At 30.8% G+C, this 23,202-nt stretch overlaps 2 protein-coding genes across 2 annotated transcripts; both read right to left on the bottom strand.

Moving 5' to 3' along the window:
- Nucleotides 1–5,222: 5,222 nt before the first annotated feature.
- LOC126677170 (protein MEI2-like 2) lies at nucleotides 5,223–13,474 on the bottom strand. Its single transcript, XM_050371659.2, has 13 exons — nucleotides 13,200–13,474; nucleotides 12,638–12,691; nucleotides 12,423–12,557; nucleotides 11,802–12,292; nucleotides 10,091–10,249; nucleotides 9,887–10,003; nucleotides 9,624–9,775; nucleotides 8,416–8,507; nucleotides 7,333–8,275; nucleotides 7,152–7,236; nucleotides 6,997–7,065; nucleotides 6,558–6,737; nucleotides 5,223–5,911 (listed from the first exon to the last, which is right to left on the bottom strand). The coding sequence occupies exons 2-13, from the start codon at nucleotides 12,678–12,680 to the stop codon at nucleotides 5,795–5,797; spliced, it is 2,583 nt and encodes an 860-aa protein (XP_050227616.1). The 5' UTR covers nucleotides 12,681–12,691; nucleotides 13,200–13,474; the 3' UTR covers nucleotides 5,223–5,794.
- An 8,144-nt stretch (nucleotides 13,475–21,618) lies between these two features.
- On the bottom strand, nucleotides 21,619–22,819 carry LOC126676465 (uncharacterized). The gene has a single exon (XM_050370675.2). The coding sequence runs from the start codon at nucleotides 22,641–22,643 to the stop codon at nucleotides 21,813–21,815; it is 831 nt and encodes a 276-aa protein (XP_050226632.1). The 5' UTR covers nucleotides 22,644–22,819; the 3' UTR covers nucleotides 21,619–21,812.
- Between the last annotated feature and the right edge of the window lie 383 nt (nucleotides 22,820–23,202).

The raw sequence follows: 23,202 nt of genomic DNA, 5'->3' as shown, positions 1-23,202 counted from the left end.
GATATATTAATTAATATTCTATCTACTCTTCTAATTAAAAGAAAGAGTAGAATGAAACTTTTTTAAACAATTTATTATTAAAAAATAAAATGAATATTTGTTTTGGGGAAAAACAATTAATTTTTAATTTAAGACTCAAACTAATTTTAATTTTAACAATTAATTTTTTATATTAAGTTGACTTGACAAAGTTAACTTAAAAAAATAATAATACATTCGTCTTTTATTTTATTTAACCATTCAGCTAAATTAATTTGTCTATAGTTATTTATTTTTTTTAAATTTTAAAATATGTGTAATCATCGTCTTTCAAATGTGACCCTCCTTTTAAATGACTCCATTATAGCAGTTTAGTCAAAGTATTAATCAATTAATAGAATTGTATTAGTTTGCATTTTTACAATTCAAAACAAGAATAACTATTTCTTAATATATGCAATTTTAATTGGATGGACAGATAAAAAAATTCAAAACAATTTAATTTAATTAAATTAAATGTTAAAAAAATTGAATAAGCATTAAGTAGCAAATTATTAAGCCGTGGGTTTAAATCCTCCCACATGCCCTCTTCTTTTTCCAATTATAAAACAAATAAAAGTTATAAAAGAATTAGTAATGGCAATTCGATATTAAAACTAATAATTATTTCAATTAGTTTTGAGCTTTATTAAATATTACATTTTAATAAATCTCATTTTCAACTAATTTTGAATTGAAATAAATAGTTGAAGAGAGTTTAAGAATTCAAACTTAAATTTCAATCTATAGATCATCTAATTTGTTAGAGAAGAAAAACTATATTTGTATATATTTTAATTTCAAATTGCATACATCTTTTTTTTTGATATACATCTCACTTATTAATATTAATATATAGTTTGAAATTGTCACACGTTTAAAGAGTTGAATTTTTAAAGAGGAAAACTGTAGAATTAAACCAAAACGCATGTAAGTACGAAATTTGTTGTATTTGTTAATGAAATGGACACTTAGAACTAAAATAAACCTCTTGATGACACATTGGGTTACGTGGCACGAGCAGGAAGGTTTAAAAGTGGGGTTCGTGTGTTTATTATAGTAAGCGGTGACCTTCCGAGTTGACAGGTAGGTGACGCTGATGATGTTGGGTTCTCCTGCCACCATGGAACTGCTAGATTTCTGCAGGCCTTTTCTGTTCTCCCAAATATACATATTCTATGTTTCAATATTTTTATAACATTAAATGAAGCCTCTGTATTTTTTTTCTTGTATAAAGTTTATATATTTTAATTTCTATAAAAAGATTTAAATTTATTGACTAAATTTATAAAATATTAATAAGTATATCACTCATTTAATAATTATATATATTACTGTGAAATTTAATAATATAAAATTAATTATGTATACAGTGACGAAGCCAACCCCAAAATTAAGTTAGGGCACAAATTTAATTTCAAAAAAAATAAAATATCATACCGCAAAAAAAATACACCAAATAAATAGGTTTTTTCTAATTAGCTCAACAATATCATGAAAAATCATTTCAATTTTTTTATTTTATTTTCATGCAATGAATTTGTCTTAATAGAAAATAACACGGAAAGTAAAAACACACACATTAAATTTACTAAATTGGAAAGAATTAAAAAACTAAAGATATGTTTCTAAATAGAAATATATTAAAAAATTTAAAATGAGAGTTTAATTTAAATAAGATATGTGCAACATGAGAAAACATTTATGTTGATTTATATAATAATTAAGCTTGGATATACAATTCCTAACTTCAATAGTGTTTTAAACTAGTCTAAATTGCATATCAAATTTTATTATATAATATTTTTCTATAAAATTTAATGAATTTTTTTTATCAAATTCAAGCAATATATTAAATGGCATGTTGCTTTTTACTGTTACACAAAGTGAGAAAGTTTAGTTAGTTCATAAACTTAGGTTATTAGACTGTACTATTTTTTTCTTAATATGAGGTAGGGCCCAGGCCCAACCTGACCCTACCTTACATCAGTCTCTGTATGTATAGTTTTAAAATATCATAAATACAATATTGTTATTATAAAAATTTAAGATAAATGATGAGTTTCAAATAAGGATATGCATAAATTTGTGTATTGTTAGAAAATTCAACATCACTAATTTTTGAACTCTTTTTCAAAAATTACAATACATCCAAAAATTATTTATGCTAATTTTATCTACATTTATACTTTATATACGAGCACTTATGAGGGTAAAAGAGGTCGGACAAATTCAATAATAGACGTCTGTTGATATTATGGTCTTTCTTCCGCTTTCACGGCCTATCTAAAAGATAGTTCGTATTTTTGGTCATGAATATATGAATAAGACGAACCATCTTGTAGATATTTTTATTTCAAACAAAACAATTATAACTAGACTTGTCAACTGGAATGTACATTATCCATACAAAGGAAACATACACATATGTCCTTTTTATTTTATAAAATATAATAACTAATTAATGAACTCTTAAAATAATTATTAAAGTTTGAATATTAACTAATAAATTTTTTTTACAATAACAAGTTAATGTTCTTTTTATGCTATAAAATATAATCATTAATTAAAAACTTATTAAGATTATTACTGAAGTTAGAGTATTGACAAAATAAATTATCCATAATATCATGTTGAAAAAATTATTTGGAATTCTAATTAAAGTATACTATTTTTAATATTTTCTATTATTAATCATGTTTTAATACATCACTCTCTTCAGTTTTATTCAGTTGTCACTTAAAAAATAGTTGTTTATAAATAATTTTCATTAGGTGACATTTATAATATAAATTTACCCCATTTTTTTATTAAACCACAACCCTAAATACATTTTGATTTTTATAGCTAAAATTTTCACTAATGGAATAAACAAATAAAATCATGTTAGTCTTCATCTTTAATGATTAAAAAAAATACTTTTTAAATATTACTAGTTTATCCTGAAGTGATAATTAAATAAAAATATAGAGAGTACAATTTATTGTTAAGTTATTCTTTATTTTGATAATAAATACTAATGAGTAGTAAAATATAAATTGACGAGTCACATTACAGATCACATGTAAAACACGAAAAGCTATTATAGTTTTTGAAAGAAATATATAAATTGGACAATTAAATGTATTGAAACTGGAATAATCAAAATAAACTCTTAAGGATCAAACTATTAAACAGTATAAAGTACAAGGATCTCAAGATGTATATTTCCAATAAAAACGTAGTCAAATAAGAGAGCAGGGTAAAAGTGAATTTCCAGTTCACACCCTGGCTCAATCAAACATGAGATACGTATAATAATACGCAAAGGACGATGAATGTTTAGTTGATGAATAATACAAAAAACAAAATATTAAGGGTATGTTTGAATATTTTGCTTTAAATAAATACAAAGATATTTCTTTCTGATGAATAATACAAAGATAAATTGCACCAACGGTCCAACGAAATAAAATTTGAGCTTTATATTTTTTAAAGTTGTATTTCATTTTTTGCTGCCATAAAATAACTAATAAGAGAAAATGATTTTTCAATTTATTAATATAATTTAACATTTTAATTATATGTATAAATATATTATTCACACAATTATTATCATTTTTATTAATATAAAATATAAATCTAAATAAAAAATAAAGAATAATTATTTATAATATTATTAAAAACTGATAAAAACACGCTAATAAAAAAATGAGAAGGCATAAAAAGAGGAAAGAGAAACATAGTATGTATCAATTTGAATAATGAATTAATTTGGTCTTTGAAGTTGTGTATGGAATGGAGCTCAAATTAGTACCAAATGTATTTTCTGGTCAAATAAATTAATTTTTTATTAGTTAATCAGATTTCAAATTCTCTTAATTTAATTCAAATGACTTTAAATACATCAAACATGAATTTACTTAATCATTAAATACAAATTTAATTAGCTAAAGTGATTTATTTAAATTGTAATTATAATTTGAAATTAAAATTATAAAAAAAAGAAATTATTTAATTAGAAACAAAAATTTAAAGACATTGTTCACCCTTTAATCGTATTAAATTTGTTAGCCTAATTCTCAAGTATATCCTATTCCCTCTCACCCCAAGTGGCCCCGTCAACTTTTGCTTTGAGTTAGTGATCCACGAGACGTGGCCCCGCTCCATCCTATTTAATTAATTAGTGGCATCTTCTGGATAAAAATAAGATAAATATATAATCATCCACGTAGCCGGAAATTAAAATTCAAAAGAATAAAATAAAATATTTATAAATATAAAATTAAAATTAAAGAAAGGCAAAGTGTATTTTTCTATATAACAACTAAAATTTAAAATTTGTTATAGCTAGTATTTTTTAATTAAATGGGACAATTGTCTCTTTTATTGCTCAAATGGCTCTGCAGCAATATAACAAACACGACACATTAAAATTATACTCCCTCCGTTTTAATGGAATTGTCAACTTTGAGAATTTTTTTAGTCCTAAAATTCTTATCCTCTTTCAACATTAATTAATTTTTATATTCAATTTTTTTATATTACCTTATTTAAAATCCACTAATGACTAAATTAAAAGTAAATTGTAAGTGTACCCTATATTAAATAAGGGTATGACAAATTTTTTTTTATAAAATTTATAAATAATAATTGTTTTTTTTAAACTGTGTGATAAAAGTAAAGCGGACAACTCTATTGGACGGAGGAGTATTAATTTACATTTCAATATACATCTATAAATAAAGAAATTCATTCCAAATAAAACTATTATTAGTGAAACATGGAAAAAAAATGAGTTGATGAAATAATTCAAGTAAATTTGTTAATGAATTGAACTATAAACTATAATGTTATAGTTCATCATCAACTATGATTTGATTTTTTTAATTGTAATTTTAGATTAAATCAGTTGATATTTATACTAATCAGTAAATCAAATCAATCTAATTCTATTCTTCTCTCTATTTAAAGAATTAAATTTGACATTATCATAAAAATGAAATAAGTACCAAATAATATCTTTTACAAAATTTTAGAAAAGGAAAATAATAGATATACATACAATTTCACTAATATTTAATTTAAAATAGGTGTTTATTTTAATAATAAATTAATTACATCCACTAATAATATTAAGTACTAATAAATAACGAGGTTGATGGGGGAAACGGGTCATGGGAACTCCTAATTAGTCCTAATAGTCAAAATAATACAAAAGGCCATTGTAAATATTGTAAATAAAGTACATTACTATTAGTTTCAAAGGGAACGTTATTACTTAAAACTGTACAACCACCAGATACATAATTAAATTCACATTCAGTTGCATAACAGCATCTGACATGCAGTACAAACAAACAGACCCTAGGTTCTGTTTTCCTCACCTCCTATACAATTTGGATGGACAGCCTTCCACCCATATAACCCATATACATATATGTATACTGACATGTAAAACATATGTGCAATTGGACTCCAAAACCCGGTATAAAAGCAGGAATGGAATCAACAAGCAAAAGCAAAAGCAAAAAAAAATCTGAAACCTCAGCGATTAGCGATACCTTATATCCATTCCCTTGGTTAAATAACAAACAATTTGGTTTTCAACACGAAAATGCTCTCTGCATTATGAAATAGTTTGCAGTATCCGTGACGCAAAAGTGGAGACTGCACATCATTCGAGCAGAAGAACATTTGTTCCCCGTCTTCCAACTCTGTACACTTGAAATACCTATGTAATGGTCAGTAGTAGCACTCCTTACCAAGATTCAAGGGTAGGAGTGTAATTTCATTGTCAACTCTCGTCTGGCATCTCATCCAGAGTGCCCTTTGGGCTCTCGAAAGAATCCCCAGAATAAGAACCATCTGGCTGACGGATACATATGTTTAAGTTGGCAGACACAAAAGGTTCCTGGAAGAGGATTAGACATACATATGCACACCTCAGAAAAATATAACAAATATCATGCAACAAAATTTTAGTGAGACTCCAATAGCTAAAACTCGAGATTTTGACTTTTAATTTCCTGTTAAAATCTAATTAAAAGAGCCAATGAGTAGACCACTGATTGTAAGAAATAGAAAATGGAACTATTTTATTTACCTTTTACATGTTTCAGAAACTGAAACCAGATTAGCTTGACTAATAGATCATTTAATAAGACTAAACACTTGGGCTGTTTACCTAAATCGATCTTCATCTCACCAAAAGCGAGACCAAATTAAAAACCTAGACATATAAAACTCCAACAATCATTTCTTTCTTTTGACATTCTGCAATATTGACTCACTTAGAATCCACTTCTCTTTAAATGATCTAATCATGCTCCTCCTAAGATCACTACTTAATCATAAATGATTAGACAAGGTTATCAAACTGACTAGTCACTAGCTAGACCAAATAAGCTTCAACAATAATCTACTAAAGGACGACATTCTTATACAATATGCAAATGATACTTATAAGAAAAAATCACAAGTACCAACTTTTTTCTTGCTGAAGAAAATGCAAGCTCAAAAGGGTTACCTGATCTCTCTCTCTCAAAAAAAAAGGGTACCTGATCACAAATTTCTTGGCCTTCAGAGTGAAAGAGAATAGGTCGGCATCGCTTATCTTCATTCATTAGGCTTGAATTCTGAAAGTGACTCACAAGGGCTACTTTGCCCTGAATTCGTGCATATGCCAAGGAGGCAACTTTTTCACTGTTAAACTTCTCCCACTTCTTCCCATTTAACGCCTGAATACAATATTCATGGCGTAAGATTCTAGTATACATATAATAAGAATTCATGGCAACGTCTCATGTTTGTAGGTGATGAAAAAAATTTCTTGGACAGGAAAACCATCAAAGTGGAAAAAAATAAAATTAGGAAGGCTAGTTTTGGAAAAAATAAAAAATTGCAGCCAGCTTCAGTTTAAATTTTTTCATGCAGAAGATGCACAGAAACAAACAATACACTGCGCTTTCAGATGATAACTAAAGGACCAAAATGCACCTCGTAGAATGGAATGATGTGTAAAGGAGACACCATATTTATGAAGGCGTAACCCACATTGCACTTATTCTGCAACAGTATGATTTAACCATTAGTACTTTCAATTTGTGCAAACCTCAAACCACCAAATGACAGTTAACTAAGTATCATTTTACCTTAAAATCTATGGGAAGATAGAGAAAATCATAAGCACCCCGGTGATTTTCATCTATGGCAGCCAGCAGCATCTTTGAAGTGTACCTAAAAAATAATTACAGAAAAAAATTGCAATCAACAACCTCAAATGACAGACATAACTTCTCTATCATCTTCAAAAAAAGTCGGTGAATTTCTTACTTATTAGGAATGTTTTTAATCATTAATGTAGTCCGAGAATCTTCTCCACTATTAATTTTATCCAAATCAAGTTGATATTGCTTCTTGCTATCCATCTGGGTACCATAATTCTCAAGTCGCCGGCTTCTGCCATGCTCAGCAAATCCATCATTGCTGACTGTTCCTGGTCCTGAATAAGACCCATTTCCAAGAAAGATTGGACTATGCCTTGGGAATGACATCATCCTAAAACTAGGTGAACTGCTTTCCCCAATGGATCCTGGAAGTCTAATACCGGAAACCATAGATGCCCGAGCTCCCATATTGTTCATGATATAATTTCCACTGTTGTGGTTCACACCAATGCCCCTAATTGCATTTGGAGTCATAAAGGATGTTTCTGGTGACTCTGGGAAGAAACCGAAATGCCTATCAAGAGGAAGACCAGAAGGAGCAGATCCCACATGATGCTGGTAATGAGAGCCAAGGAAAGAGCTGTGCCGACTAATTTGCGGAAGACCCTGCCCCTTCATACTTGATGCAAATGCATGTCCTACAGATGGTGCTGGCCAAGCAGAAGAGCTTACATTCTCAGAGTATGGAGGACTTCCCCATAGAAATTCAGGACCTGATAATGTTCCAATACCAGACGAATTAGATTTTGAGCTTGATTCCACAAAAGCAGACATTGGAACAGGACTGGTGCTCAATTTCCGGTCAAAATGTGGAAAAGTTGCTCCTTGCATTATTCCATTGTTACCAAGCATTTGATTTGCATGGCTGGGCCTCCCTTGATCCTTGCCAATAGGAGCAACAATCTTTGCATGGTTAGACATATGTGAGGAAAGAATTGAAGCTAACCCATTAATCCCATTTACAGGACTAAGAGTTCCTAGACCCGGAGACTTGCTAAAGCCATGCAATGGATTATGTTCAACTGGGCTGCCATATTGTGTCCAGTTGCCTGCAACGGATTAACAACTCCATTCATACCCAAAATGCATCTCAATAATGAAAACAGAGAAAAAAATACAAGCTGATAAACAAAAATCTGACTCTTGAATTTTCAGTCAAAGAAAAAGAAAATTTTATTATTTTCTTTACCTGGAGGAGAGTTGGCTACTGGGGAACCAACTTGGTGCCTGAAACTTCTGACTTCATCTTGTTCCAGCTCTTGGCCAAGTTGCTGCATTAAGCTACATAAAAAGGAATTCAACTTATATTCTTCGGCCAGACATAGAAATCCTATTCTTTGACTGCCATCATATCACGCAAAGAACCCCAACCCCCTCTTTTACTTTCTTTCAATTAAAATAAAAAAATAAAAAATAGAGGCAATACTGGAACTGGAGGCAGTAGTATAGGAATATATTGCAAACTTGAGCATATGAACTTAAATTCATTAGCACGGTATTGTCTTAGCACTCACGGGTTATCCTGTTCTTCAGGATAGTAGCATACAACATCACAAAGCAAACAACATCCTCACATGTGATATGTCGGAAAGAAAATTCTAGGAAGGGATCCAAGATGAGCACTTTAATAAGTCCATAAAATAGGTATTTTGAAGGCCACTCGTTGTATTCCTTTCATATACTAGTTAGATCAAGAATCTTCAATTTAGATCACCATCCGAGCTATATAATACCTTTTCACCAGAACCTTGAATTATTCCAAGTTACAAGGTCTATAAAAAAAAATTATATTTCTAAGTGTCCTGAAACATTAGCAAGCTTCTTACCTGTTCAGTTTCCAGGACAGAAAAATAATACAATGAATTGTTACCAAAGAATGGCCAGAGTCTTGGCTAGAAACTCTTCGGTTAAATGCAAACAACAAGAAAGTTCTATTGTCCCGACCTTTTCCATAGCAATTGAAGTCTCGTTAACAACAGTTAGAAACTCATACAAAATTTTGTTTCAAAATCATGTTATGTTAATGAAACTATATTTTTAAAGAATAAACAATGAAATTCACAGTTTAGAGTCATCCTAACAATTCTATTCATTGTGAATGCAAAGCACATAAACAAGTGTCAAATACAACGTCATATCATCCTATCCTTCCCCCCATTTCTTTTTCCAGAAGAATTAAAATATTCCAAGTTCACCTAAAAAGCCTTTATATTTGGATGCATCTGCATATGCAGGTCATAAATCTAAGAAAAAACTTCTATCAATCAAGAGACATCTCTCAAATGGTACACCAAATTTATCAGTATTTCATTTTTTAGATGTTGATAATAAAAAATGCACTAAAAGAAAAAACTAAGGGTCATTGCTAAGACATTAAGGAGACACCTAAGTACTTACTTTCGACGTGCTCCACCAGGGCGACTAGGTTCAAGTTTGATGCGTTTTCCAGCTATGTCACTCCTATTTAGTGCCCTAAGAGCAGCTTCTGCAGATCTAACATCATAAAATTCAATGAATTTATGATGTCGCTTGTGTGGTGTTTCTCTTATCTGCAATTTAAATAAAAATTGCTGCTTATTCAGCTACTGAAACTTAGGTATAAGAATCTCTAAAAAAAATGAACGAAGTACAAGAAACTTCCATATCTGCAGCACTTATACCTCTTTGATCTCCCCATAAGCCCCGAATTTCTGACGAAGCTCATCATTTGATACAGATGCATCCAAATTGAACACTACAAGAGTTCCTTGATTTATATCCTTTTCTGAAGGATTATCCTGATACATAACAGGATATCAAGGATTAAAAGAAATCTTGAAGGAATGAACAATATCAACAGGCAAAAGTACAGAGTCTATTTAAACCTTGGGAATTGAAAAATGAATATCCAGTTTCCTTCGTCTTAAAGGCTTATTTTGTAATCCACGCATTGCAGCCCGCGCATCTCGAATATCATAATACGAAATCATCACAAAACCCCTATGCTTGCATGCTGTGTATAAAGTTCTGATATCACCATATTGCTACAACAACAGAAGAAATTTCAAAGTAAGTTCCACTAGCAGATGAAGATAACTATCTACAAGGGATAAATAGAAAATAAATCAAAACCTCAGCTTTACTTTCTTCACAAATTAGCACATTTGGTGATTATTAAGGGAACAAGTTGCCAGAAGCTCTAGATTTGTATAAACTAAAGGACAATATTATGCATGCCGTATACAATACAATGTACGATGGATGCAACACAGCAAACTCGAGAATAAAAGATCAATCACATTGCAAACAAGTTGTAGACGTCCATAAACACCATTCTCCAATTATTTATAACTACTGCCTTCTTTTGTTACCATGAGATTAAGATTAAAGCAGTTTTTCTAATTCAGATAGTAAACTATATTGGCAAGGGTATTGCATATCAACCCAATGCCCGACGATAACACTAAATCCCAAGGTTTTCTCTCTTTCCTCGGTGATCATAAAGAAAGTGAATGCAAGAAAACCATCATTCTATAAAAGCAATACTTCTCCCCACCTAAGTGCCATGTTGCTAAGATTTTAAGGACCGGCAGACAAACATAGGACAAAAAGATTAACCAATTACAAAAAGATAAACTATTTGTTTCTCTACTGTACCAATAAATGCTTACACAAAATAATGCTTTGCACTTAACACTGCAAAAGTATACTATCTGCTAAACTAAGTTTCAGTAGATCACATTATGGTAGGTGCAAAAGTTGATCAAATCAAACAACAAATTCATGCCTATTTCATCATCAAAAATTGCCACAATAAGTATACATCACCTAATAAAATGATAGATATAAACCATTCAGTTACATGTTCAATCAGGTAGATGAAAAATCTTATTTAGATGGTTCAATATGCATTTATAGAAGTTACAAAGCAAAAGACCAAAGACACTATATTTTTGCACTATGCAAATTTTATCCACTCCTTTTAACCTTATGAAATGAGCTCGTAAAATTGATTTTTGGCCCAGTACAATAATGTACAGACTAATTAACAAGCTCAACAAAAATTTTCTTGATTAATTTTTTCCAACTGATAAATATCACAAAGAATAATACTTTAGCATAAAAACACATGTTTGCGTTGTCCACATGGCAAAGAAAAGAAAAGAAAAATAATATATTTAGAAATATCAACTTTGCTTAGAGACAATATTCACATAAAAAAGGCATATTATTTTTGGCCTAAGTGTTTGCAATACCAATTATTTCTATCGCCAATATGAGATCATGCCTTGTAAAACTAAAAGGATATATTCATGGCATTAGAGAAAGCAGGATTTTTCTTTCTCTTTGGTTATTTTCACATAATGTAATAGTAAAAGCCTGTACTCCAGAATAACTAAGAAAGAGATCAGAAACTCCATAAAATAGCAAGGAATAATATACGAAAAACCACCAAAATTAAGATAAGTACAGCAATGACCCAGTGCTAATCTAAGTTATAAGATCACTAACCATGAACACCCTTACAACAAAAAATATATATAAAGACAACAGACAAGCAAATTATTACACAAAAATAAGATATAGATAACAAACCTCAAAGAGAGACCTCAATTCAGAGTCCTCCACGTTACTATTTATGTTTCGAACAAATAGCGTTCTTGAAGGATGCTCCCCATACGGATGTTCGCCAGCCACAGTTCCCGTACCATTTGAAATTGTGTACTGGCCAATCTCATTTGCTGCAAGCTCATCAGATATGTCCAATTTTGAGATACTGACTCGAAGGCTTTCTTGAGATTCAATATCCAATTCCATTCCCCCTCCACTACCGAAGAGGTCATACTCTTCCAAATCCTCTGTTTGGTTAGGCAATCCACTAAGATCAAAATCATCCATTATTCCGGCAAGAAGCTCCTCCTCATCGTCTGGAAGGAGGTTTCCAATTGCATTTGTTTCAACATCTTCAAATAGGTCCTTACCATTTTCTAGTTCAATATTATTTAACTTAGATGACCCATCCTTAAGAGACTGACCACATTGCTTCGAATCATCGAATTTAACTTCACTGGAACCATTGAAGTTCACTACACAAGATTAAAAAAAAAAGTATTAAGTGCTAAACAAATTGCGACTAATCTTGCCAATCAAAATATACATAATTTTTCTGACATTACTTATTAATATATATCTAACTAAAGAAGACCTTTAACATACATTGTTCGTGACGAAGAACCGGTAATGAGGTAGAAAACAAACTTGCATCACTAGATGAGTGAAAAGCATTACTGCTGATTTGAATTCCCCATGCACTTGTTCCAATTTTCTTAGCAAAAGGGATTTCTGATCGACCTATTCAACAAACATTAGATCAAAAATAATAACACATTAAGTATCAAAAATTAAGGAAAAAAATTGAACTGAAAAAATACCTCGAGACTGGCTTGATATCATATCCTGTAAATTTTGGTCCATTTGATCTCTTCCTAGCAACATAGAAACATGGGAAAGAAACAGCAAATTCAATCAAACATATAAAAAAACAATTCATAAAAAAAATTGTAATAATGACCTAAGATCCACACTGAATGTATCTAATTCAGTCTTCATAAAATTACTATCCATGATGTGCCTTTTCTTTCTCATAAATTCCCAGTTAAAAGGACACAAAGATGCAATTTTTTTAAAAAAAAACAGAGATATAACATGGATATTGTATATAATATGTGCTATCCAAAATCATAATCATAACTAAAAAAAGGATCAAATCAACACATGCATGCAACCAAATTATAATCAAACAGGTAAAAAAATACAAAATTAAAGTCAAGCAGTTCACTTAATCACAAGTCAAAAACTCTAAAATTAAACAGAAATTCAAACCTCAAAAAAGAAAAACAAACAAACAAACAAAAAACTTTCAGCATTTACCCTAATTGAAGAACACAGCCAAAAAAAACTTGACATGCAAAACAAAATTATGAGTATCAGTACCTGTTATGTAATCAAGAGCGTAAAATCAAACACAAGGCATTTGAACAGCAGCGATCATCAATAACAAGAAGAACACCGAAATTTTAATTTTGAAATTAAACAAAGAGTTACGTAAAAGCAGAGATAATAAGTTTCTTATACTCTTCTACTTCTCCAAACCAGTCCCTTTGCCACTCTTTTTAACTTATTATTATTATTATAATTATTTAGTATTAAATGATTTAAAAATACTAAGATTTTTTTTAATTTTTTAGATGAAAATGATTGGAGGGAAGAGATGAACTGAATAGAGTGGCAGTACGCAGGAGAAATAATTGAACAAGAAACTTATTTAATTCTTTATTAAATTAATATTTAATTTTTTTCCTTTTAGGAATAAAATTAAAAAAGGAAAATAAAGGAAGAGAGGACAAATATTCAACTGTATTTGAATTCCTTTTGGCGTCCGTTGACACGAATGCAAGTAAAACAAAACAAATTAAATTAAATTAAAAGAGAAAACTCGAAAAACACTCATAAATAAAATATCTTATTTTGGATAATTTCGAGCCGCAGACTGACCTTGGGGCTTACCATAATTACGTTCCTGCCAGGGAGGATGGCTGCGTTATTGAGTGAAAGAGTTGGGGTATTACTGACTTTGTGCAGTATGAACTGGATTGTAACTTCTAAGCAAATGACTGTGCTTAAAAAAATAATTGAAATGAGATTGAGTGTAGGTGATTGGTATTGGCTTAAAAACATTAAATTAGTGGGACTGGGGAGTTGCTAATTCGTCGGCAAAAGTAGGTGGGTTATCGGGTGCACCATTTTTTTGAGGTACCCATGGGGATATCTTATGACCAATCAGATATTGCCATGTTCGCAGTAAATGATTTTGGATACAACAAAAGTTTATTTCGCCTATCTTATTTAAGACAATGAACCAAAATAGTCCAAATTCCCAATTTAGACAGAAATCTATAATTGTCAGTTTTAGACTATTTTTTATTTTAGGGCTTTTTATATAAAATACTGTTTTTTTTCCAACATTTACTTTTTTACTATCCCTTCTAAATCTTTACATTTCATACCAACTTTCTTTTCTTTTAGGGAAAAGGGTCAAATGAGCCCTTCATGTTTGGCCTGAGGAGCTGATTGGCCCTCTATGTTTGAAAAGGTGCTAAAACACACTTAACGTTTAAAAAATAGCTCAAATAAGCCCCTTCTTCTAACACCGTTTAAAAACTGGCAATTATTGCTTAGGTAGCATCTGACGTGGCTTAATAAACTTGAGGTGGTTCAAATATGCCCTCAATGTTTAGCATATAAGTCAAATATGCCCTTCATGTATAAAAATGTTCAACTATGCCCTTCACGTATAAAAATGTTTAAATATGCTTTTCATGTCTAAAAAGGTTCAAATATGCACTTAATGTATAAAAATGTTCAAATATGTCCTTCATGTATGAAAAAGTACAAATTGAATTTGAGCATCAAATACTTCGCTTGATAAGCCCGCGTGCCTGGTCGAGCTTTACTAAAAAAAATTATTCTTTATTATTATACATTTAAACACAATAAAATTTTATTGTTTTCATAAAATTTTATTTTTAAATATTTATACATATAATCAAATCGAATCGAGTTTGAATTTCAATTATTCTATCGAGTTTGAGCTCAAGCTTCTAAAATGATATTTTATCAAATTAAGTTTCAAACTTTAAACTTTAAAATTGAAAGATTTCGAAATTGATTGTATTTTTCTTAGAATAATTGAATCTCAAAACGAACCAAAAATGAAATATCTATATTTTTTTTATCAAAATTGAACTAATAAACCAAAAATTATAATCAAACTCACCGAAAGTTATCAGTTTGGTCAGTTAATTTGATCGATCGATAATTTTGCTCACCCTTACTGGTGATATTTGAACCTATTTACTCAAGGCGTATTTGAACTTTTTCATACATGAAAGGTATATTTGAACCTTTCATTAATGAAGGGCATATTTGAATCTTTTCATACATGAAGGGCATATTTGAACTTTTTCATACATGAAGGGCATATTTGAACCGCATGTCAAACATTGAGGGCATGTTTTGTAATACCCCAATTATTTGAAGATAAATAAGTCATGCCACGTGTCGTAATTTCCGATAAGTTAAGTTAAGAAGAATTTAATTTAATTTTATCGGGAGTTTAGAATAATGTTTAGAAAGCGGATTAGTGGGATTTAAGGAATTTAATACTGAAAATTTGGATGTAAAGGCATTTTGGGGCTAAATCGTAAATTTTGAAAGTTTAGGGGCTAAAGTGCAAATTAGCCAATTAAGCCTCGAAAATAGGAATTTGAGGATTTTAACGGAAATAATATATTTTGAGATAGTATTATTTATTGGATATGAATAATACGTATATGATTTAATAGAAAGATTAATTGAATAAGTTTTGGATTAAATTGAAACATTTAAAAAGTTTCAAGGATCAAAGCGTACTTTAGCTGGATTGTATATATTTTCCAACTCCTTCTCTATGAAGGTATCAGATCATCATTATCATTTCATTTCTTTCTCTCGCTCGCCGTTTCAATTACGTTCCGTCGTCCGATCGCCGTTTCTCGTCCGTTTCTGACGTTTCTTAACTCGAATTGATCGTATTCCAGTGGTGTATCACGGTAAGCTTGACGTTTTATCGTTTGGACGGATATATTTTGAGTTATATCGATTCAAAGTTTTAGGCCACGAAACGATTTTATCGTTTTATCGATTATAGGATCGTTTTTGGATGTTTAGATGTTAGAATACGCGTTTTGGTTGAGTTTGGAGCGTTTTTACGTATATAGCATGTCGGAAACCCCGGAAATCGATTCCGGAGGATCGTGTACGATAGTACACGATCGTGTACTTGTGGTACACGAACGTGTACCAAGGTACACGAACGTGTACCAATATATGGTACACGACCGTGTACCAAGGTACACGAACGTGTACCATCAAGGTACACGAACGTGTACCTCCCTGCACGCTCGTGCAACCCCCCCGACCCTCGCATCCCCGATTTTTCGTATTCCTATTGAGTTAGTTTAACACTCGTCGCCGTACGCGCATGCCGAGAATTGAATGAAAAGTGATGTTCGATCCGTGAGCGAGTACGTGTGTGTTTATATCTCGAGTCTAGAATGTCTATCGAGTTAGACTCTCACTCGAGTTATGTTTGTTTGTTTCTTAGATCCGGCAAGGCAACCAGCTACCGGACAAGGAGCTTGACGGAGGTCGCGTAATAAAGTTTTTGGGGAAAAAGCAAGCAGTGAGTTTATATGTGTTTACTTTTGATGTATTGAAAATGCATTGCTTTTAAACGTAAAATGATTTATATGAATTGCATAACACGATTTGTTATCGAAAATGCTTTGTATGAAATACATGCATCATTATCTTGAAACCAGTATAGATCCGATGAAACATGCTTTCCTATTGGGCGGCAATAGGAACTACGTGATCACTAGTTAAGTTCAAGTTGTATACTCCTTCGGTTGTGTTTGAAAATGTTTTGTTTGTTTGAATACGAAATTCATATCGATCGATCGTTGGACTTTAAGATGGACAGTCACCTTGGTTGAACTATCCCGGGACTGTACCAAATGGTATTGGTTGATCTGGTTGAACTATCCCGCAACCTACCAGCAAGATTAAGATATATCGTTTTGTTTGAAAGAAAGAATTTGGTTTTGATAATTCGATGAATCAAGGATTAGGGTTTCAATCGGAAGTTATATTTGGATGCATATGAATGAATGATTTATTGCATTGTTTTGTTTTATAGAATACTCAACTGTAAACTTATGAACTCACTCAGTTTCGACTGACCCCGTTGTTATAACCATTTTTCAGGTATATAGTCTTTTGATGTGACAGGCTTCTATTCTTGCTTCAGAAGTCTGCTTAGAAGTATGTATAGAAGAAGTATGTATCAGTAGTGCTGCAGTAGACCAGTCCTAGATATGTATATAGTTTTGTCAAACGGTCTAATGTATATTTATACTCTGATGTTTGTAAACTTGAATGGTGTTACTGCGCTTTAAACCGTTTGTTTTTGGTGTGCGAAACAGGGCAATGCTTGATGTGGCATCGCATTGTAAGACCCTAGTTTCTATTGATGGTTTTCAGAAAATGTACATAGATGTTTAATATCTTATCGTTAAAAAGCTTTTCTGAAAACACTTACTTGTTTATATCGCAATAAGTTTGTAGTGGTTTTAGGCTTGCTACGGGTTTCGGAGCTACCACTCCCATTCCCTAGCGCCGGTCGCGGCTCGAGTTTCGAGGATGGAAATCGGGTCGTGACATGTTTGAACCAACTCATGTTCAAAAAGCCACGTCAGATTCCAAGTAGGCAAGAATTAACGGATTTTCAAACGGTGTTAAAAAGAGGGGCTTATTTGAGTTTTTTTAAAAACGTTAGGTGTGTTTTAGCACCTTTCTGAACATAGAGGGCCAATCAGCTCCTCAGGCTAAACATAGAGGGCATATTTGACCCTTTTCCCTTTCTTGTATACTACTTTTTGAAAAAAAACTTTATTTTTTAGATTAACTCCCATTTTCCAACATTTTTTATCATCATTTTTGATTTTTTTTTCACCATTATATTCTTGCACTTAATATTTATCACATATTTTAATTTTAAATTTTTTTAATTTTTTGGATTTTTTGGATTTTTTTTGGATTTTGACTTTTTTTTACTGTTGATGTTTTTCGCCAGTTTTAATATCAACATGAAATCAACACGAAATCAACATATGTAATAAACTAACTAATTTAAAATTTTCAATCTTCTTTTACATTAATTTTTATTTTTTCAATATTTTTTCAATTTCTTTTATTTTATTTCACATATAATGTGTTGTTTTTCGTTAATGATAAAAACAACTAAATATCAACACAATATCAACATTAGATCAACATTGTAACATTGCAATAATTTAATATCATTATTTTCTTCTTCACCAATACTAAAATCAACAAAATATCAACCGAAAATCAACACAATGTCAACACTGTAACATTACAATAATTCAACTTCATTATTTGTCTTCTTCCCCGATGCTATCATATCATTATCTAATCTCAATTTAATTTAATTTAATTTTTTAGTTTATTTCACAGACAATATTATCTTATTTGCCAATGTTAAAATAAAAAAAAACGGTTGATATCAACATAATATCAACATAATATCAACACAAAATCAACATAAAATCTACAACACTGTGACATTACAATAATTCAGCAATCAATCATCATCAACAAATCGTTGTGCAGAATATAAAAAAACGCAGAAACACAAGAAAAACGCAGAAATAACGGAATTTTATTCCATAAAATCGCAAAATTATTCTTCATAACATGAAATGAGTATTAAATTCTTTAAAGATACTTTTTATACATGTTAAATGGTGAAAAAAAAGTAAAAAATTAACAAATTACAAATCTGAAAATGAAAAAAATAACAAAAAATTCCAGATCTGAAATCAAAACGATAAATGAAAAATGACGGCGAGACGAAGACGAAATGTCACGGTGTTGTTGAAAGAAGACGTCGATCTGTATATTAATTTGATATTTCAGTTAAGAAAAACATAAATTGAGAGAGACACAAGTTGCGAGAGATGATCTGAGAGAGAGGAGAGAAAAATTAATTGTGATGAGAGAGAAAATTATTTGGTTTATGAGGATTTGACTTGGAGTAGTATATATATTAGATCCGTAAAAAGGTAATAATTTCCAGCGTGTATGGTAATTTTCATATTGAAAACTCTCACCCGTATAAAAGTAATATTTTTACAAATGTTAGATGTTATGTAAAAAGTCCTTTATTTTAAGGTGATGTCAACATGACGATATTTTTATGGTTAAATTTCTAACATAATTTAAAATTAACAAATGTGAATATTTTCATCCAAATTTACGAATTGAAAGTTTTTTACTTATTTTCTTCAATTTTAAAATGCAAAATGATATTTATTGATTTTGGACCCTACAAAGAGTTTGCCTCTTTAATAATGGACTCATTTGCAACTTTTGATAAGGCAAAACACAAATTTTGATCTTTACATTTATATTTTTTTGACATTAATTTCTTTTACTTTTATTTATCAAAATTTACTCACTATGCTTAAAATTTAGTTAAAACTAGATTCCTAAAATAGTAGAAACACCAATAATCAAAGATTAATTATAATTTAGTTCCTACAATTTTACTATGGTAATTACATCTTTGCTATTTAATCTCGGTCAATTAGATTCTGTTATAATTTGAATTTTTCAAAAAACTCAACTAAAATTTATTGAATTTGAAAAATTTATTTTTTTGTTTTATTATTTTAAATATCTGTTTTTTTAATAGTTTTTAGAATTATTAATGTATTTTATAAAATTTTACTTATTCTAATTAATTAACTAAATAATTTTATCTAGATTCATACTTATTTTTTAAACAAGTATATGATGATATATTTTAACTTTTTGTATATGTGTGTGTACATATTTTTCATATTAAAAATATATAAATATTTGAACTCCTCTTTACTTAGCCACTTTAGTAAATTGATTGTCAAAATTAAAAAGAAAGAGATTGTCGGACCAAATCTTTTTGATCTCTCTACTATTAATTTAGAACATGTAATAACATATTAAACCACTCGTGTATCAATTTGGAGCATTCTAGCGAGAATCAAATTTTTCAATTTTCCTAACTAATAGAGTAGTTTCGCACGCGATATGTATGAGTCACAACGCAACCTAAATCTCATGGGCGCTACACAAGCCTTCACGAGCGTGACCTTAGGGTTTCCTAAACCCCCATTTCTGAACATAGGAACCGGGCGCGACAACAGGGATTCACGAGCACGACCATTGTAATGTTGGTGTCTCTAACATATATATATATGAATACCTCCAATGAAAGTCTGCCATGTGTCACATGACTGTTGAAGAATCCAATCATCACTTGTGTCCGGGCGCGAAAAGCATTATAGCGGGCACTGCCGATCATTTTCTTGCATAACAATTGTCATATTTTTAGATGACTTAAATACAGTTACTGGGATTATAAATACCTCTCAACCACCATATTGATGTGCTTATACATTCTATTATAACTCTTAACACCAAGCAATCAATTATTTTTTTCTAATTAATTGTACATTAATTTACACTGATTGCTTCTTGTGTTTTATGGGTAAACATTAATTGATTTACCATTAATGTAGGTTAGTGATTATTTTTGAGAAATCATTTTTTTAAGAATTTGAGTTTAATTTTAAAAAAACTTTTTTGTTTTAGTTTAGTTCAAGTTTAAATACTCATTTTAGTGGATCGATCAACATTCGATTAAGTAGTGGACGTAGAATCGGGTTGTAATTCAAATCACTCTAAATATTGTGTTCATCTTCTCTAAATTCAAGCTTTTTTTAAAATTCTTTAAAAAATACTTAATTCACCCTCCTCCTAGATTGCTATCACTTAAGGATTCGAATATATCAGGGTGATAAACGTACTAACGGCAAGAAGTAAATGTCTTTGTAAGTAAGGAATGGGAAGGTTGACTAGCTCCTTTCATTTCATCTCCTTAGCATTTGTTGATGCGTCAGAAGAAGACTTCATTGTTCCACCAGAACCACATCACCCTCTATTTGACACCGATTTTGAGCACATGAATAAGCATGGAGATTTTTAAAACTACCAAACTTTTAATTTTGAAGACATTTGTAACCAAATCGTTTAAAATCACTTTATTTAACCCATTTTAGGTGTCTACATATACATTGTAATCAATTTAAAACATAATCAAATTGTTTATCAAATACATGAACTAATTAAACTGATTACCTATAAATAAAAAAAGGAATTAAGATAGTAATTTACTGTACTCATTACTTAAAATAAAAAATATCATCTCATTTTTATGGTTAAAAGTACAGTTCAATTCTTTGATGTTTTAAAATTTTATTTTATGGTGACTAGTATTTGCAAATGTAGCTTTTATTTTACTGATGACACTATTTTTTAAAATTTGTCAGCTATATTTTTTATAAGAGAGGGTTAATTACACCAAAAATCATGACCTTTACATCTTTTCACGAAAATAATATGACCTTTCAAACGTGGCAAATAAAAGCACAACCTTTCATTTATATGCAATTCAACATTGGCATATTTTTCGGTGGAATTTCGCTGACTTAGACACTTGATGGGTGAGCCGCATGTATTGACACGTCAACAAAACCGCCCCTAATATTGAATTTGCAACAAAATAAAAGGTGATGTTTTTATTTGTCACGTTTTAAAAGTCATGTTATTTTCGTGAAAAGGCGTAAAGGTCACGATTTCTGGTGTAATTAACCCACAAAAAATACTACTAATCTTCAAAGACTACAAAGATAGAAATATAAATTTTACTTGAAAAAGCTCACCACAATACATGGCATACGAAAGTTTAATTTTCTAGTATGAATAATTGAATGTTGCTCGGCCACATTGCTCAAAGCTATGTGCATCATATGCTAAAAAGCAAAATCACTATCAAGTATCAACTCCAAACTCACTTTAATTATTATTTTAACTTTTATCTTTTTAACTTGAAAATCCTTTAGCCGAATTGCCAAAAGAATCACAAATATTCTTTGACGGCGTTAATCCAATTCCATTTTCCACTGTAAAATCATGCCACCAACCATCTTTCAATCCTTGGTTTAACCGTTGTATGAATCCCTTTTGAATCTTCTCACAATAGTCAAAAATTTCTGCAACATTCTTGGGTTCATCCTTATTACTCCCTAAACAAAAATGGCCCAGTTCTGCAAATTTCTCCATATATTCAGCCAAACCGTCAATAACCCACGACGGAGCCACAGATTTACTGTTACTCCATATCCATATTCGTGCCATACCTTGAAAAACCATCCATGTAAATTCAGAATCAAAATTCTTGAAATTTTCCGTTAAAGTTGACGATGGTGGACTTACGTCAATCTCGAACTCATCAAGAGTTGTGGTTTTTGTAAGAATCTTGACCGGTTCAGTCTGGTTTGAGCTAACCAGACGGAGGGTGACGCGGCTGACTTTCTTTTTGGGGAAGTTTGAATTAGGGTAAAGAATGTTTTCAACAATGGAACTTGCGGATTGGATTATACGGATGGCTTTATCGTTGGAGATATACAAAAGGTTGAAGCGTTTTCCGGCGGGTGTTTCGTCTCCGATATGGTTAATTATTGTGATGTCGAAGCTTTTTGAAGCTTCATGATTTGCCCATAAGGAGATTATTCCTATTGAGGTGATGGTTAGTAGCCGGAGGAAGATGTTGAAAGTTGATGACGAGGTGGATGAGGTGGTGGTAGCTGTGGCGGAGGCTGATGTGGCGACGGAGACTGATAAAAAAGGCTGGGAGAGTTGGCGATCTTCCATGAAAGGTTACGAGAAGATTAGCAGGAGATGGGATTAGAAATGCAGGAGTTGTAAGGCTAAGAAAATAGATGAAGATGGTGATTTAGACATTATAATTATTGAAAGACAAATTGTGAGTGGCCACCAAAGTTGAGGGACATATTTGCTGTCTAGGGCATGTGCGCTATTATTTATCTTGTTTTTTTTTTGGCTTAAATGCATAAAAAATCACAAACTTTCGCGTGTTTTTGGTATTTAACATGAACTTTTAATTTTGGCATAAAAATACACGAACTATCTGATTTTTGCAATAATAACACGAACATAATTTTAGGCATAAAACGACACCGTTTCTCCCCTAAAACGGCACCGTTTTTGCCTTAAAACGACATCGTTTTTTGAAAAAAATGCAAACTTGGTCTTATATGCAAAAAATTGATAGTTCATGTATTTTTACGCCAAAATTAAAAGTTCGTGTTAAATACCAAAAACACGCAAAAGTTGGTGATTTTTTGTGCATTTAAGCCATTTTTTTTTCTAGTGAAGAAAATGGATAATGTAACACCTAACAACAACTTTA

Source organism: Mercurialis annua, linkage group LG4 (genome assembly GCF_937616625.2).
Source record: "Mercurialis annua linkage group LG4, ddMerAnnu1.2, whole genome shotgun sequence".
NCBI lineage: Eukaryota > Viridiplantae > Streptophyta > Magnoliopsida > Malpighiales > Euphorbiaceae > Mercurialis > Mercurialis annua.
The sequence above is the reverse complement of the archived record's forward strand: the minus strand, read 5'-3'. Positions and strand labels throughout refer to the sequence as shown.

Excerpts from the sequence above, each read along its gene's own strand:
- LOC126676465 (XM_050370675.2), bottom strand. The coding sequence starts at position 22,643 with ATGGAAGATCGCCAACTCTCCCAGCCTTTTTTATCAGTCTCCGTCGCC.
- LOC126677170 (XM_050371659.2), bottom strand. The coding sequence starts at position 12,680 with ATGGACCAAAATTTACAGGATATGATATCAAGCCAGTCTCGAG. Across the intron at positions 10,004-10,090 it reads TTCATTTTTCAATTCCCAAG|GATAATCCTTCAGAAAAGGA; the intron begins GTTTAAATAGAC and ends GTTATGTATCAG. Across the intron at positions 5,912-6,557 it reads GCCAAGAAATTTGTGATCAG|GAACCTTTTGTGTCTGCCAA; the intron begins GTACCCTTTTTT and ends ATCCTCTTCCAG.